Below are 18,303 nucleotides of genomic sequence, written 5' to 3'. Positions count from 1 at the left end.
TCAACTACCAAAAAGGGGGAGATTGAAAGTGCAGTCATGCCCTTAATCGTGTTTTGGTGTTGCTAACAACACACATATAGTTAATTAATCACTAATCCCCTTTAAGCTATTATGAATGATCATGTGTTGATAAGGACAAGCTCATGTGCTAACAAGGACAAGATCAAGATAAGCATTCCTGAGCACTACATGCTTGATTCTTGTGGATGTTCACATGGTGGACAAATGAAGATGAATACATAACCTAGGCTTTCCACATTGTGTATGGGAGAGCTACTTGAAGACTTCATCATGTCTTGCTTTCAACTTGAGCCAAGAAGGAACAACAACATCAAGCTCAAGTGAAAGGGCTAACTCAAAGGTATCAGTCCCTTTGACGTTAGTGGTGCGGAGTGATGATCAGCGAATAAAAGTATACACTCAAGTATGGATCATCGGTACCCTTTTATAATTCTTGAGTCTTTAGGGATCCCGGACTATTAAGAGGGGATCACAGGTTTTGCGATGAACTTGCTCAAACTACATCTCCACTGTTCTGCTCATACCACATCTCCACTGCTCTGCTGTTATCTGAAAACGGAACAAATGCCTCCGACATCCCGCTTCCTCCGGACGTCCGAGGGCCGGACGACCGATTTCTTCGGAAATCCGGAATCCTATACCAGAGAAATTAGAGCCATATAACTCGGACTTCCGGCTCCCACCGGACGTCCGAGGGCCGGACGTCCGACCAGCTTCGGAAATCCGAAACTTTGCACCACAGAAACTTGAGCCATATAACTCGGGCTTCCGGCTACCTCCGGACGTCCGAGGGCCGGACGTCCGGCCACTTTCGTAAATCCGGAATCTTGCACCAGAGAAGTTTGAGTCGAATAACTCGGACTTCCGACTTCCTCCGGACGTCCGATCCCTGTTCAACTACAAAGTGGTTCCAGATATATATACATCCCTCGGAGGACCGACCCCTCTCGGACGTCCGACGCCTTGTGGACGTCCGGATATCCGAGAACTGCCGGATGTCCGACCACTGTCAGACTTAAGTGACCCCAATGGCTGTTTTACTCTCCCCACTATATATACCCCCTCCCACTTCGTGAGAGGGTGCCCAACACAACCATATCCTCATAAGAACACATTTCTACCTCACACACATTTGCTTACACCAAATCTTAGATCCCAAGAGCATTTGTGAGCCCCTTTGAGAGTTGTTCCAATCAAAAGATAGATCGTCTCCCTCCCCTTCTCTCAACCCAAGCTATTTGAGATTTGAGCAAGTTTTGAGCATTCCCCGTTATCTTGTTACTCTTGGAGGTTGGAGACTCCTAGGCGGTAGGAGTTCTTCGGAGAGGAATCAATCCGTGTGATTACCCCGTGGAAAAGTTTGTGAGGGTTTGGAAGCCACCTCAAAGGCTTACCACTAGTGGTTGAGAAACGCCTACGTGGTGTTATCTCAAAGGGAGAATAGGGTGAGCCTTCGTGGCGTTGGTGTGCCTTCGTGGTAACATCCACCTCTCTAACGGTGACTAGCTTCCCTCCAAGAAAGTGAACATCGGGATACATCTTCGTCTCAGTGACCTTGGTTATCCTTAACCCTAACTCCTTACTTGTGGTTTACTTGTGTTACTTGAGCATACATACATTGCATATTGTTTGTGCTCATTATATTGTGTTGGCTATTTCTTATACAAGATTAATCATTCAAGCATACCCTCTATATCCACACGTTCACACTTGCAGGTTTTGATATATCGTGTGATATAGTGTGATCTAGTATCTTGTGTCGTTCACCTACTTGTCGTGTGATATAGCTCAAGTAAGTTTGTGTAACTTACTTGTGCTTGTTAGTAACTGTATTGTGTCCATCTTGATAGATCGTGTTGTTGATACACGTTGAAGTGCCTAGTGCATTTAGGATTTGTGCTTGACAAGTATCCTCTTAGTTTATTTTCGCATTAGGTTTAAGCCAAATCCGAAGAAGTTTTTAAATAGCCTATTCACCCCCTCCCTCTAGGCGTCATCGAGGTCTTTTCAAAAGTGCTAAGTCCAACAAGCTTGATGGCTTGACTATAATTTCAATAAGCTTCAGGTCTAAACCGCAAGTTTTGATAAGCCAAAGGGTTGATCCGGAAATTACATGGACTTAGACGTAATTTGCAAGATCACCAAAGAGATAAGAATCCTCTTCTCCTTGTGCGGTTACTAATTCCCTTTGGAGGAAAAACCGCTGCCACCAGGCATGAGCGCCTGCTTCTGCGCCAGAGCATTGGGACGCACACGTCGGTCGAGGGATGCGCTAGATGGCCTCGCCTCCAAGGTGATGCGTCACCAGTAGACTCGCCGCTCCGCCTTTCACGGACGCTGAAGCAGCCGGTCGAGTGTTCATTTGGTGCCTGCCAAGCCGCAGTCTGTCGCAGCCAGGCCATGTCCAAACTGCCTCGTCGAGCAGTCATGGGTAGGCGACGCCATGCTGTGCATGTGTACGTCCGCTGTGTTGCACATGATGACTCACGTCGCAGCCAATGGCTATGGGACAACATGTGTGCTACTGCAGCGCAAAGGAGAGGGGGTTGAGGGTGGGACACGACGCCTGTTGGCGTCAGCGCTCCCTCTTGTTGGGTCGCCGTAACAATCGGCAACAATAGAAGATAAATATGCAGTGGTCGGTTCATCTTCAAACAAGTACATTCTCATAGCCAAGCAATCAGTGCATCAATTAAATGAATGCAAATGCAAACCAGATGATGATCAATCCAAGGCTCCATGCATGCTGATGGATTTTCATTCAGCGTGCTTGTATCTTGTAGTGGTGTTGACGTTGTCCACCGACAGCACATGCTAGCCTTGATCTGTCTTGTATGAAAATTGGCCGTGTGCTCGTGTTTATCTCTAGAGCAACGTCAGACTTTTGCGCTGGATTCTTATTCTTAGTAGTGCACACAGACATGCATAGATGAATGAATAATATACAGTTAGTCATTCGATTTGTTCTGAATTAAGAAAGACAAGCAAGTTGCTTTATGCAAGGGCGTCGTTGCCGGAGGGAGTAGCCGTGTAGAGTTTGCTCTGCCGCTGGTTGGTGCGCAGCCACCGCGGCCGCGCCGCCGGTTAGAGTTGTGCGCCATCACTTGCTGCAGTCTTGTAACTGAACGACGAACAACTCATGCAGCGTTGCTTTGCTCTGGAAGAACCACGTCAAATGGATCCCCGCACCGGATACCTCACTTGGCCTGACACGGATGCGATAAGATGACTCCGGCCGATGCGAGCGTTGGTAACTGCCGCTTGATGGGCGCTTTATCTCTCAGCGGAGAGACTATAACGTTAAAGCAAAGGGAGACTAGTCTCATTGTAATATGGAAGACCCACTTATATACAAGATGAAGAGGTGTGTTGAGGAGACGCCTTTTCCCAAACATACACCTCCTCGAAGACATCTTTTCCATATAATTGATCACATGTTTTATTTGTAAAAAAATCGCGCCCTGAAATTAGCCACCGGTGAGTAGTGCTGACTTGGCGGAGTCAAGACGCACGAGGCAGTGCGCGACGGACGGAGACACTCCTCTGCAGAAACCGAACGGGAGTGGTGTGGATAAAGAGATAGAAGCAGCAGCTGCAGCGGCAGAGCCATCTCCTCCCCCTTCTCCGTCCGCCCCCAGCGCAGTAGAGCCGCCACAATGCCGGTCTCCTCCGTGGCCTCGCCCCTCCTGCTCTCGCTCTCCGCCTCGTCCTCCTCCTTCCTCTCCTCCTCCTCCTCGGTCTCCTTCCTCCCCTCCCCCTCCTCCTCCTCCTCCTTCCCGCACGCCTCCGTCAGGGGGAGGCCGTCCGCCTCCATCCTCCGCGCGCTGCGGGCCGAGGCCACCACCCTCCCGGTCATCAACTTCACTGGGGAGAAGGTCGGGGAGGTCGCCCTCGACATCAAGGCCGCGCCGCCCTCCACCGCGCGCGCCGTCGTGCACCGCGCCCTCATCACCGACCGCCAGAACGCGCGGCGGGGCACGGCCTCCACCCTCACCCGCGGGGAGGTCAGGGGCGGCGGGAGGAAGCCCTACGGCCAGAAGAAGACCGGGAAGGCGCGGCGCGGGTCGGTCCGCACGCCGCTACGCCCCGGCGGTGGTGTCATCTTCGGCCCCAAGCCCCGGGACTGGACCATCAAGATCAACCGCAAGGAGAAGCGCCTCGCCATCTCCACCGCGCTCGCCAGCGCCGCCGTCGCCAACGACTCCTTCGTCGTACAAGAGTTCGACGAGGAGTTCGCGACGGGGCCCCGGACCAGGGACTTCGTCGCCGCGCTGCAGCGGTGGGGGCTCGACCCCAGGGAGAAGGCCATGTTCTTCTCCACGGAGCTTGATGATAATGTGCGGCTGAGCGGCAGGAACATCGGCACCCTCAAGATGCTAACTCCCAGGACGCTCAACCTGTACGACATCCTCGACGCACGCAAGCATTTCTTCACCCCGGCTGCCATTGAATACCTCAATTCGAGGTACGGTACCACCGGTTTTGATGAATTTGTGGGCGAAGATGGCGAGGACGACGGTGAAGAGGAAGAGGAGGAGGAAGCGATCACGGAGGAGGCTGCCCAAGGTACATATAGCTATGCTTGAACATTTTGCAGTGCTGTTTGATTATTTCTGTGCTGGGCATGCGGCAAGTGAGCTAGTAATTCGTAGCTCAAATCCTTTAGGTAGCGAGGTAGTACATGTTTAAAAAGGTAGTGAGGTGGTACATGTTCAAACAGGTTGTGAGGTGAACACGTAGGAATGATGAGGTTGTTACTTATTAGAACTTAGGACTGATATTACAAACTCTCAACATTACCATGATTAAGGCTTTGGCATTTTGACATTATCTGGTGACGTGAATTGAGTTGCCTGTGATTGCTGCAAACAGTTAGTGCAGCATATTGCATAAAAGGGTTCTAGACAAAAGATGAATGAAATTTGACAGTTTATATTGTTGATTCACTGCAATGCCAAGATATATTGTCCCCTCATGTTAATCAACAGCTTGCAGTGGCGCTTGCTGATAGCATTAATGGGAAAGTAAAATACTATATATTTCCGATCAAAGCACCTTTGATGTTAAAAGTCCTGACTTAATAGACACCAAGACAAAGAAATGTTAACACCATTTTATTTCTTATAAGGGTGGATAAAGGCTTCATGGGATTAGCATTATGTGTTTTTGGCCGTTGTAGGATTCTTTGCACCATTTAAGAAAGTCTATCATGCTTGAGCCTCTTATTAATCTGTACTCCACACTGTGTTTCCCCTTTGCTTTTACTATGACAAGTGTAGAGTGAGTTTTTCTTTTTCCAAAATCTGACGGATGTCCCGCAAAAAATTGAAAATCTCATGGACTAAGGATATAATTGAAGATTTAGTTTAGAAGCATGCTTACAGATCCACCTATGCCGATGATCAATCTATCTAGAGCTGGTATGAACTGTGCACAACAATATGCTAATTCTTTCCTTCTGTAGTTGGGGTAATTTAATCTCTTAGATTAGGGGGCAAATTCAATAATTTATAAATATATAAAATTACCTCACATGAGGGAACTTAATCTTTTATTACCAAAGATGGATTTAAATATCAAGCATTGAACCAACAAATAAAAGGGATGAAACCATGCTATCCATGAAATGCGTGGAAGTAGAACTCCAGGAATCCTGATGCATTCCTTGTAGTCGCACAATCTGGTGTGTCACCTGCCTACCACTAATCAGCGTTCATCTGAAACTTTCGTCATTGGTGCTCTCACCATTTACTTTAAAGTTGTTCTGTTAGAACTTGGAAACACCTAGCTGGATGTCTCAGTTGAAGGCTTGAAGCCTTGCTTGAGAAGAAAAGAGTAGTCAGCAGTCAGTGGCAAGTGAATGCATGGTCTTTAAGCGTAGCAGCATGATTATGTTAAGTACAGTGTCTTTTTACCTTACAAGTGGTCGGTTGTAACAAACTTTCTTAACTGTTATTCCCTCTAAATGAGAGGCAGTGCGTCTGTCATAGTTCCTCGAAGAAGAAACCAACTACCTGGAGTCACTTTAATGAAGCAGCTAGTAGTGAGTATGCTGGGTGTAGTTAAAATAAGTGCTAAACCTGTTTAGAGCAAATGTTTCTCTCGAGCCCATTCCTGTGCACATACCAAGCAGTAGTTATAGTAGATAAGTAATTATTATTTGGTACAGTATTTTGTTACTCTTTTATGCCTGCTCTATTAGGACTTGCTATTATTTTTCCCGCAAAAAAAAGTACTTGCTATTATTTCAGAAACAATTTATGAAGTCCGTTTTGTGCAATTTTCAGATGAGACTGGAGAGGCTGAGGCAGACAGCACTTCCTAGGTAATTATTATGGTGTTTCTTGTTTGTTGGTTTGGGAATCACCTCTCCAATGAAGAAGCCTTTTTGGTTTGCTTTTATTGTAATTTAATTATGTATGTTACACACTGATGTGATATTAGATTTTCAGTTCTCACATATATTTCAGATAAACTAAAGTTTTTCAATCACAACACATTTATTTGCAACTCTGGTAGTGTTTCACATCCTTGTTCCTAAGAATTGATGTTAATCAGCTGGTTAGTCACACTTTTCACATACTTGAGGATTTACGAGATTCCAAATTTCTGACCTAGAATTGCTAGAATACAGAATACACTATGTTATGAACAGAATTTGGTTGGGCTGTGCATGGGCCCAGTTTTACAAGCCTCAGGTTGGCTCACTGCATTTTGCACTATTAGAATAAAACCAGGCCAAGGGCATTCTGGGCTGGGCCTAGCTGGACTTAGACATGAAGTAGGTGTATGAAAGTAGGCCTCCTTTGGTTTACAGGATTCTAAAAACACAAAGGAAAAAACGCAGGAATTGGATAGAAATGCATGCGTAAAACAAAGGATTGGAAAACGTATGAATTTTGTAGACTTGGCTGTTTGGTTCACAGGAATAGGTATAACATAGGAATCCTAATAAATAGAGTCTAACCAAAGTCAAACCACAAGGAAAGGTGTAATTAGCATGTTATTATGCTACTAAGGATCTCGGTCTCGTTCTTCGTGCGCAGGAATTTGAAAATAGGTTGAAATGGATTGTAAAATTTCTGCATTTTTCCTCTAAAACTGAGACAAAAGGAAAATTTCCTCCATTTTTCCTTTGCTACATTCCTTTGAACCAAAGGCTTGAATAGTGCCATAACTGAGAAATTTCCTATTCGTATGTGTTTCCTCCACTTTTCCTTTGAAGCCAGCCATAAACAACACATCATTTTGCCACTTTTCCTTCGAGGCCAGCCATAAACAACACATCATTTTGCTAAGATCTATTTTGGATCCATACAAGGACCCTAGTGGACCGTAGTCCGACAACTCCGACTAATGGTGTGCTTGGTAACAAAGGATATGTATTCATGACACCACGAATTTTGTTTCATGCTTGGGTTCTTGCCTTGTTGGGCCATGGGCTACGCAAGAAGACATTGCTAGGCCATCATTTTAAGCTCACAGAAGGGACCTGTAGTAACTTTTCCGAAACCTTATCCTGACATAGCACTGGCCAAAAGCTGGGCCTTACATTTAAAAAGGTGGAAACTTTGGTCTTCTTTTAAAATTTCCCTTTTACTTGCATTTTGTTGGACTTCACTTGTAGTTTGCCATATTAATTTGGAAATCCTAATCTGCTCTTCAGCTCAAAAGTACCCGGCTGAACAGTAATATCTGAAAAAAAGCAAACAAATTCAAAAAATTATATTTTTTCCTTGGTAACAAACATAGTTGAGTGTTCTATGGACGTGCAAATTCCATGAAGAAATGACATCCATGGTGCGCTGGGAAAAACCAAAATCAGACCTCCAAAATGCTTTAAAACAGACTTTTTAGAGAACTATTTTTTTTGAAAGCACCACAAATGTCTTTTCTTCATGAAATTTTGCAGTACGTAGAATACTCAACCATGTTTGCTGTCAAAAAAATGTGAATTGTTTTTTTTTTTTGTGCTACTCCCTCTGTTCCAAAATAAGTGTATTAAGCTTAGTATAACTTTGTACTAGAGCTAGTACAAAGTTAAGACAGTTATTTTGGTACGGAGGGACTATTTTTTGGATTTTTACTGTTCACATGTGCACCCAGCTTGTCAGGAGCCAAAACTTCACGTCCCTATTTACTTAGCTTTCGACAATCCTAACAGATTATCTGTAAGATTATGACTAACACAATAACCCACTAGGGTCATTGGCGAAAATGAGTACGTAGTATCTTACTTGGGTTGAGCCAACATCCTCTTCATTGTTTTTTTAAGGTTTTGCTGGATAGAAAGCATCCTTATTATAATAGTCCACTATAGTGAAAAGCATGCAATTATAGGAGTGGGACCTGACACGGCATTTCATTCATTTTTTGTGGCTGGTCATACCGCAAGTTTGCGCAATTGATTGGTTCCGATTTGGATCTACTCCTACTTTTTGTAGCTTTTATTCCAAAGGAATCATTATTGAATGCCATTGTGCTAAATACTAGCCACTGATCCTCAAACTATACAGAAAATGTCATGCATACGTACCTGAGCTATGAACTACTCCTTGGTTGATGCTCTCGCTTGCTGCTGAAGTGCAACTGGCTTTTCTGTGTCCTCCAGAAAATATTTCCTTCCCAGTTTCATCTCATAGTCCTTGGCAGGTAGTAACTGGAAGGAAGGATCAGCTCCTCACTTTTGCAATCCTCCGTGTCATCTACTCCCTCCGTTCCTAAATATAAGTAGTTTTACAGATTTCATTAGAGGACTACATACGGATGTACATAAACATATTTTAGAACATAGGTTCACTTATTTTGCTTTGTATGTGGTCCACTAATACAATCTCTAAAAAGACCTATATTTAGGAACCGAGGAAGTAGATTGTAGAGTCATCACGAAAAGTATTTTGTATACAATGGGTTGGCTGTTTCTTGAGCCGTATCAACGCTAACGCAAAAGGTTCTTCCCTGGCGCAATTATATAGCTTGATTCTTGGTAATAGTCCCACTGTTCGTGGACAGTTCACCTGGAGTCAGCTGACGTGGCCTGCCTACATATCCTTAGTAGGAGCTGAAATGCCGGAACGAACATGATTAGAGAAACTTGGAGGTGGTCATAATGTTGAGTGCTTCCCACTCCCAGCAAGTTGGTCCTACTATTTAACTTTGGTACTGTCGGGCTACAGTTATGATATCTTCCGAGGATCGTTGAAGTTTGCATATGCTGCTATTATACTGCATCCACGGTTTCTTTTCTCCAATTATTGTGCTTGCCGAGTTGTTTGGCCAAAGCTTCAGCTCATGCTTGTGTGCCGTTCGGTTTTAATACATTCTGCATACTTAAGCCATACCTTTATATCCTCAGGTATGGCGGGGTTTGTTATTTATGATGCCCATTCATAATAATTACCAAGAGAATTATGCCCATGCACTAGATTGTCATATTCTCTACTCGCATGTGCTTTTGCTTTAGAAAACGCTGGATTTTTTTTAAAAGAAAACAGCAACATACTCCTAAGCTAAGCACACAAACACATCCTTCTCGCGTAGGTAGCGTTTGCAGGACCAACCAATCTATCAGTAGGTGGCTATCTCCTAAGAGCATCTCCAACGGACGCCCAAAAACTGCTCCGCGCGTTAAAGGATCCGTTTTTTGGGCGTCGGACTGCTCCAGCAGAAGCTGCAAAACACTGCGTGCGCTAACATTTTTTGGGCGCGCGCTGAAAAACGCCATCGCGCGCAGCATATTTGATGCGCTGGCTTGCGCGCGCAGCAAACTCCGAGCCGCTGCAGATGGGACCGCTGAATCGGACTGGATTGGGCGCCGCACTAGCGCGTGTCTGTTGGAGATGCTCCGGTCCCTGCGCTTCAAAACTGCTACAGTGACGCGCTAAAAAATTTATTAGGCGCGGATTTTTTGCGCTGACGTTGGAGACGCTCTAAGCTAAGCACACAAACACATCCTTCTCGCGTAGGTAGCGTTTGCAGGACCAACCAATCTATCAGTAGGTAGCGTTTGCAAGCACTCTGAAGGTTTCTTTATACCAGTCGGAGGCCTGTCGCCTCTTTCGCTCCAGAAAACAAAATCTACCAGTAGGTTTTACGAGATCCCGTGTCGAATTCCGCTGCCAGGTGCACCGCCCCCGCTCCGTGTGTTGTAAGAGCTTCTACTTGGCAAATCTGACCTCTCAAACCTTCGTGGTGACAGAACGTGTCCGTTTTAAGTTTTTATTTTTTCATATTTTTTCTTATATGTCCATTCACTTTCACGTGATTAATGTAGAAGAAGAGAAAAAAAGAAAAGAATGAATAAAAAATGTGGTTTAAAGTAGGGTTCGTCTTACCTGATGGACGTGTTCGGATGCATTCGCAAACCCTATATCGTCTTTATATTTAAGATGAATACGAGATGCGTCGGTTAGTCCGACCGTTTGAGACGGATATAAGGAATCTGATTGAATCGTGTTTTCGTAATCAGTCACTGATCGAATAGTTTGTTTAAACATTTAAAGGGTCCGATTGTAAATGATCTACGAGGCTTTTAGTACTCCCTCCGTCACGGTTTAGAAAACGTGTATGTAAATTTTTTAGGACCTAGGTGGTTATTGATTAGCCTTAATCTTTGTCTATTTTAAAAACGCACGCAAATCTAACTGTGTGTTTTAAACCGTGAAGAAGAGAGTAGGGTGCGAGAGTGACCTTGAGTGGCCGCGAGCTCCATCCAGTTGCGCCCGGGCTCTCGTCTCCCGTTTCGGGTCGGGGACACGCGACCTTTCCAGCCGTGAGCGAGCAGACAGACACAGGAAAAGCGGCCGCGCCGATCGCCTCCCTCGCCCGCCCGCACCCCATGTGGGCAGGGGATTGGCGTCGCGCTAGCCATAGCTGCGCTTTCGCCGAAAGCATCCGCCATCCCAACGGACACGACGCCTGCCGCTTTCCACGCCCAACGGTCGAAAAGCGCCACCCCTTCTCGTCCTCCTCGTCCAACGCTCGAGGCCAACAGGAAGACGAGGAGTATGCACGTCTGCCTGCCGCGCAAGTGCCGTGGCGTGCCGCCGGTTCAGTCGCTCTGCCCCTTCGGCTCCTCTCACCCGTCGCGCGCGCTACACCTGGTATGACACGGCGAGTTCCCGTTCCGGTTCGGGTGATGTATGGCCTCGAAAGCCTTGCCCGTCGCCTCCCGATTTAAGAAGTAAGCACGGCCAGTTGTTAAATGGAAGCCATCGGTGGTTGTTGCCGTATGGGATGAGGATGCGAGTCATCCCGTCACATTAGATCTTGGACGGATCCAAGGATCGAGCCGTTGCCCAGGATGGGATTCGCTGAGGTAGCGTCAACCTGTGTCCCCACTTTGTCAAACCCAACATCTTTACTAACGGAATGGCGGAGTTGAAGATGTTGATTTCTGACTCTTGAAAGACGCTATGTCAATTGACATAATACAATGGATCATAGATTAGCCCGACTCCAGCGCAGGGCCGGTCTTGAGATTTCATGGGCCCAAGGCAAGGTTACACAGAAGGGCCCTAAATCCTCATAAACATGTGCATATTTATATTACTATTTTCTTGCAGAAAAGATACTTAATACATCATAATCTATGTTGTCGTGTCATCTATTTATTTTCATCAAATTTGGATAACTTACCATATGTGTCACGCACTCGTTGTTCCCTTATGAATTTTGATCTAGACTACCGAAATACGGGAGCATAATAATTCACGATAAAAGTTGACCACATAAACCCTTATATGTGAACTAGGTACGCTTTCGCACGCGTTCAAATAATTATGATCCTTAATCTTTCACTATGTTGTTCTTCAACAATAAGTAAGGCTAATTTCCTGGAGTTCGAATTAGCTGAATCTATTCTAAAAAAATGTCAATATTTTTGGGAATCCATTAACTCATATGAATGTTTTCTCCTTTTCGTTTCTCATTACCAGATGGATATTTTCTAGATGACATCTTACTAAATTAAGAGCAGTCTTGCTATGTTTTAAAAAAACGGAGCAGTCTTACTAATTACCGAAACCATATGAATGGAAGTGGCGGACACAAACATATGAGATAGTGATAAAACAAATTGAGAACGCTGCTGATTAAATAAATAAATAATGAAAAACAAGGCATGGAAGAAGGCACCTGATCATCTGGATGGGTAGAAGATTAGAAATTGGAATTAGAAATTGGAAGAAGTGTTGCTGCTTACAACTCACAAACAAAAAATTGAGTTCCTCTTTTCAGACCCAATCAACAAGAGGAAACAGACTGTGAGACAAAGAGACGTACGAGGATGACCTTCACGAACTAAGGAACAATCAGAAGAATCGTATAAAAGAGGGGATTTGATTTGAAGTGAAGCTCGCTAGATTGGAATTTGGAAACCTGCACTATGTTCTTCTGCTAATCTCGCCAACAGCCGAAATCGCAATTAGACGAAGCAAGTGCTCCGCCGTTAATCTAGCTGAATCGTTGCCAAATCGAGGGGAAGAAGGGATAGAGGCCGAGGAGAATGTGCGTTCCGTGTTCTGCTATGCTGCGTGCGGCAAGCCACGATAACTGATAAATCTGTATTCCGTACATGGGCTAAACATCGCACGCATCGGGGGCCCCTTCGTGCTCGGGGGCCCGGGGCGGCCGCCCCTTCCGCCCCCCCTCAGGGCCGGCCCTGCTCCAGCGATGTCGGCCAAAAATCATGTTGGACCAAATACAGTGGTACAGGGCTCGTCAACACCAATCAGCCGCCTTCGTGTCACTTGCCTTCTGTATGACGCCGACCGTCATCCTTCTATAGCTAGAGGAAGAAGAAGTTATGGAGGTGCTAGTCAGGGCGCCAGAGCCAAGCCAGTGTACCATGCCAATCGTTCTGGATGACGACGATGATGAGGAGACGGTGCATGCTATGGTCGAGTCGGAGGACAACTGCAAGGTCAAGTCCCCCGCCACACCAAGTGCCTCCAAGGTCATCGCGGCTAGGATTTAGCACTACCGTGTAAGATTTACATGGAATCCCCATTAACTTTGTACTCAATCCCGACTGAAACCCTAAAATCAATCGGTACTTGCACTCATCAAGATGTGCTAATAAATCCTATGGCGATTTACCCCGATTTCTCATTCCCCTAGAATGTGGATCCAATGCGCAAACCGAATCAAAACACGGATCGAGTACAAAAATTATAAGCGAGAAGGTGAAAATAGGGCTTACCACCATTGTCGAAGTGTTGCGAGTGATATTGGTGATGCCGGTGATGGACGCTGGTGGTTGTTCTCTGATCCGCTGATCATCGCCACCGGTGTGAGAGTGGGAGAGGGGATAGAGAGCGGTGAGGGTAATTATGCCGACACTTTGGAAAACAACGTGATGTCTCGAGTGTGGCATGCAACCTTTGGTGGGGTTGTATATTAGGGGTAGGCCCACAGACCTACATTCCAGTGCCCATCTAAGGCCCCACATGGACATCAATGTCCTCAAAGCTACCGGTGTAGTCACGGTCTCACTCGGACAAACAAGTTCTCACTCGGTTTGCACAAGGTCACTTGGTTCATCTTCTATCACTCGGACGTGCCCCAACACTCGGACTACAGCGAGGTGTGGACGACAAATAGACTGCAACGGCCACACACTTAAACCGCCACATGAAGTGCAGTGAAGACAAACGTTACCAGTAACGCCGGAGTTAGAGCTGATGTTACTAGTAACTTGCATAGTTATTAGCATTAACTCACCCTTGTAATGGCACTCGGCCAGTCGTGGCGCACTCTATATAAGCCTCACCCGAGCTCTTGGACGAGGGTTGAGCATTCTGTAATCTCACACCCCCCATAAGCAAACACTAGCCTCTGGGCTCGAGACGTAGGGTCGTTACCACTTTCGAGTAGGGTCCGAACTCGTACATCCGAGTGCAACCATTGCGACGTAGCTAGGCTTCGCCCCTCGTTCATACCCCTGGTACTATTGTTAGGATCATTCCCACGACAGTTGGCGCCCACCATGGGTCTGCGCGTTTAGCAAAATCCGACACAGTTGGAATTTCCATCCTTTCCGTCATCATGATAACACTCGGCAGCGATATCCTCTTCGGTTTCCCCAGCTTCGTCATCGATGACTCAGTGTGGCTGCCGGACGCGCCACTAGACATTGACTCCCTACCCGCTCGAGGCACTTCACATTTTAGGGTGGTGGCGCATGAGGTCCTGATCTGACAGTCATCGGTACCGTATCATTCGGTGCCTCCACGTCTTGCTGCGGTTTGTCGCAAGCGCTCCGGGCGCTCACAAGTGCAGCGGTGGATCAAGCATGTGGTGGCCCTTCAGGCCACATAAGGGCAGGTGTCTATGCTCGACTCGGACGAGCACACCGCCAGCGTCTTCCCTTCGTCGGGCGACGACTCGTTCGATGATTCCGACTGCGAAATCAGCGGCGATGACGTGGAGATCTTGATGGCCGACACGACCGGGGAGGAGTACCTAGTTTTTTCGTAGAGAACTCTCACAGACACGATGGCGGCGAGCGTCGTCACGACGACAACAACCATCACGTTCCTCAGCCACTCACTAAGCAACAACGGGAGGAACTTCGGCGGAGAAGCGATCAAGCTCTTTGTACTCCCATCACCGGGGACACCCCGGAGGAAATAGCACTCGAGAACGCGCGCCAGACCACTCTGGCGGAGCGCGAGCGACTCGAGCGGCTTCAACGCTCACTCGACGCACGAGCCGCAAGTGATCATTCCACTTCTAGTCGCAATCGTCGGCAGTTGTTTGGAACGATCGCGAGTGTAACATCAAGGTGATGCGAACACCTTTGCAGAACCTAGCCGCAGTCACTCGGATCGCTAATTCAATTCAGGCGAGTGATTCTGCGGCTCGGTAAGGCATTCGGCAGATCCAGACTCTGCTGAAGACCGCCTTGTAGCAGAACTGTGCGGTATCACAATCGTGGCATCGCATTCACAGAAGGTCCGTCCAAGCGGACACGGTGTAGTCGGCACACAACCCTCATGCACCCAGACGACGCCCAAGATCTCCTCCTCGTCTGAGAGGCCCTTATGGGGATCGGAGGCACGATTATCGGGTTCGTAGCAAGACACCTCCTCCGAGGAGTGGTTCACTCGGACACCGACCCCACGACCGCATGCCAAGCCCCAATCGGCACATGGGTTATGGAGACGACGACTACCGAGCTCCCCAGTTCAACGCAAGGTATATAATCATGCAAAACGTGGTTGACCGATCGCGGGCAGGCCAGGGGGTATCTGGGCTTGAGTGCTTCGACAAACACATCCGCGAAGCAGAGATTCCCTCCAACTACCGATTGGCTACGGGGATCGGCAAGTTCAACGGTTAGTCCAAGCCATAAACTTGGCTCGAAGATTACCGAGTGGCCGTCCAGATAGGTGGCGGCGACGACTTCATCGTGACGAAGCACCTGCCCCTCATGTTGGAGGGGTCGGCGAGGGCACGGCTCAATCATCTTGCCTCTAGTACCATCCACAACTGGGGGGGGGGGGGCTCGCCCGAGTGTTCGTCAAAACATTCGAAGGCACCTACAAGCGTCCGGGTGGCCTGACAGAGCTGCAACACCGCGTCCAGAAGAGCAACGAGACTCTTGGAGGGTACATCCAGCGATGTACCATGTTGCATAACACCGTGGAAAATGTCATTGAGCATCAAGCCGTGTGCACCTTCAAGGCAGGCACTCGGTACAGGGAGCTTATTCTCAACTTTGGTCGATCGGGGGACCAGTCCCTCAGTCGCGCCATGGAAATTGCCAATCGGTATGCGAATGGCTAAGAAGAAGACCGCCTCCATAGCGACAAAGGTCGAGCTGGTGATTCCCCTAAGTCGGGAGGTAACACGAGAAATAAGAAGAAGTGAAAGGCTAACGCATCTGGAAAGGCCGAAGTCGCTGCTGTTCCAGGGCAAGGCCGGAACAAGTCCAAGCAGGAAAAGAAGAAAGATTGGGCGAGTAAGAAGAAAACTGAGTCTAAGAGGAACTCTTGGACCAACCGTGCCCGATCCACACCAAGAAGGATGATGACGGGGAGATCATCCTCGCCAAACACACGGCTCGAGATTGTCGTCTGTTCCAGCGAGAGATGGACAGATACCTCTCCAGGGATAAGGACTATGAGGACGATCAGGAGGCTACCCCTGGGTATCCGAATACCGAGAAGGTCTCATGGTCTTCATCGACGTCGAGACTAAGAGCCGGTTGAAGGTCATCAACCGAGAGGTAAACATGGCAGTTCCGACTATCACAAAGTATCTCGATTGGGCAAAGACGCCCATCACATTCGACCAGTCGGACCACCCATCCCACATTGCCACCCCCGGGAGGCAGGCGCTGGTTGTCGACCCGACTGTCAACGGAGTCCGACTGCAGAGGGTCCTCATGGACGGCGACATCGGCCTCAACATCATCTACATAGACAGGCTCAAGGCCATGGACACCCCGTTGTCCCAGCTGAGCAAGAGCAACATGCATTTCCGCAGGGTCATCCCCACGAAAAAGGCCGAGTCACTCGGTCAGATCGCCCTGAACGTCATATTCAACAACGAAATGAATTACATTTAGGAGCGAGTAACCTTCGAGGTGGGACTTCGAAGCGCTTATCATGCCATCGTGGGTAGGCTTGCCTACGCATGTTTCATGGCCCATCCATGCTACGTGTATCTTAAACTTAAGATGACATGGCTGAAAGGCGTAATCACGTGACCGGCAATCGGAAGATCGCCGAGGAGTGCCTCCAACAGGGCTCCAAGATTGCCAATGAACAAGTCCTCGTGGTTGAGCTTGAGGGATACAAGAAGACGGTGGATGTTTCCAAATTGCTCTGGTCGAAGAGGCCGGCTACCGAGTCCACCTTTCAATCGGCCGGTGAGACTAAGAAGGTTCACATCGACCCCACCGATCTGAGTGCCTCCGCAACGAACATCTCTACTTCACTCGGCAACAAATAGGAAGCTGAGCTCATCGAGGTCCTCCATGAGAACTAGGACATCTTCGCATGAAAGCCATCCGACATGCCGGGTGTTCCGAGGGAACTGGCTGAGCACCGCCTCCGAGTGGACTTCAAGGTTAAGCCCGTAAAGGGACACTTGGGCCATTCTTCCGCAGAAAAGCGCAAGGCAGTAGGGGAGGAGATCGCTCGACTCCTAGCTGTCGGGTTCATCCGCGAGGTTTACCACTCCGGGTGGCTCGCGAATGTGGTCATGGTGCCCAAGAAGAACAATTCACTCCGAATGTGTATTGACTTCAAGCACCTTAGTCGGGCATGCCCGAAAGACCATTTCCCTTCACCTCGCATAAATCAGATTGTATACTCTACTGCTGGATGTGAACACTTGTCGTTCGTGGATGCGTACTACGGGTACCACCAGATCCGAATGTATGGACCCGGTGAAATAAAAACAGCCTTCATCACCCCATTCGAGTGTTTTTGCTACATCACCATGCCATTCGGTCTAAAAAATGTTGGGGCTAATTTCCAACGTATGATCTAGAAGTGTTTGCAGGAACAAATCAGTCAGAATGTGGAGGCTTATATGGATGACATCGTGCTCAAGTCCAGGAAAGGTTCTGACCTCCTGACCGACCTCGCCAAAACCTTCGCGAACCTACGACGCATGGGGTCAAACTCAACCCGGCCAAGTGCACCTTCGGTGTGCCAGCTGACGAACTACTTGGTTTCCTCGTTTCCGAATGAGGCATCGATGCCAATCCTGATAAAGTTGGTGCCATAGTCCAAATGAGACAACCAGAGCGCATCCACTATGTGCAGAGTCTTACAAGTTTCCTTGCGGCTTCGAGCTTCTTCATCTCAAGACTCGGTGAAAAGGCATTGCCTCTTTACCGATTGATGAAAAAATCTGACAAATTCGAGTGGACCAAGAAAGCGCAAATTGCATTTGACCAACTCAAGGCTTTGCTTTCCACCCAGCCGGTGTTAGCTGCTCCGGGCAGCCGGGAGCTCTTGCTCTTGTACATCGCTGCCACTAGCCAAGTGGTTAGCACCGTTCTCACCGTGAAGCGTGAGGAAGCAGGCAAAGCATACAAGGTACAAAGGCCCATCTATTACATCTCAGAAGTATTGACACCCTCCAAGCAAAGGTACCCGTATTACCATAAAAACTGGTTTATGGTATCTATCTAACCATGAAGAAGGCGGTCCATTACGTCCAAGATCACTCTGTCACAGTTATCAATGATGCCCCCTTGTCAGAAATCCTGCACAATAGAGACGACACTGGTCGAGTGGCTAAATGGGCGATTGAGCTCCTTCC

General features: G+C 47.7%; 1 protein-coding gene across 1 annotated transcript; it reads left to right on the top strand.

The window, feature by feature from the left end:
* Positions 1-3,351: 3,351 nt before the first annotated feature.
* LOC123449072 (50S ribosomal protein L4, chloroplastic) lies at positions 3,352-6,531 on the top strand. The gene is made up of 2 exons (XM_045126155.1): positions 3,352-4,587; positions 6,309-6,531. Exons 1-2 carry the CDS (start codon positions 3,678-3,680, stop codon positions 6,344-6,346), a joined length of 948 nt encoding a protein of 315 aa, XP_044982090.1. The 5' UTR covers positions 3,352-3,677; the 3' UTR covers positions 6,347-6,531.
* Positions 6,532-18,303: the final 11,772 nt, after the last annotated feature.

Source organism: Hordeum vulgare, chromosome 4H (genome assembly GCF_904849725.1).
Source record: "Hordeum vulgare subsp. vulgare chromosome 4H, MorexV3_pseudomolecules_assembly, whole genome shotgun sequence".
Taxonomy (NCBI): domain Eukaryota; kingdom Viridiplantae; phylum Streptophyta; class Magnoliopsida; order Poales; family Poaceae; genus Hordeum; species Hordeum vulgare.
Note: the sequence above shows the minus strand (reverse complement) of the source record. Positions and strands in the feature narration are given on the sequence as shown.

Excerpts from the sequence above, each read along its gene's own strand:
- LOC123449072 (XM_045126155.1), top strand. The coding sequence starts at position 3,678 with ATGCCGGTCTCCTCCGTGGCCTCGCCCCTCCTGCTCTCGCTCTCCGCC. Across the intron at positions 4,588-6,308 it reads CACGGAGGAGGCTGCCCAAG|ATGAGACTGGAGAGGCTGAG; the intron begins GTACATATAGCT and ends TGCAATTTTCAG.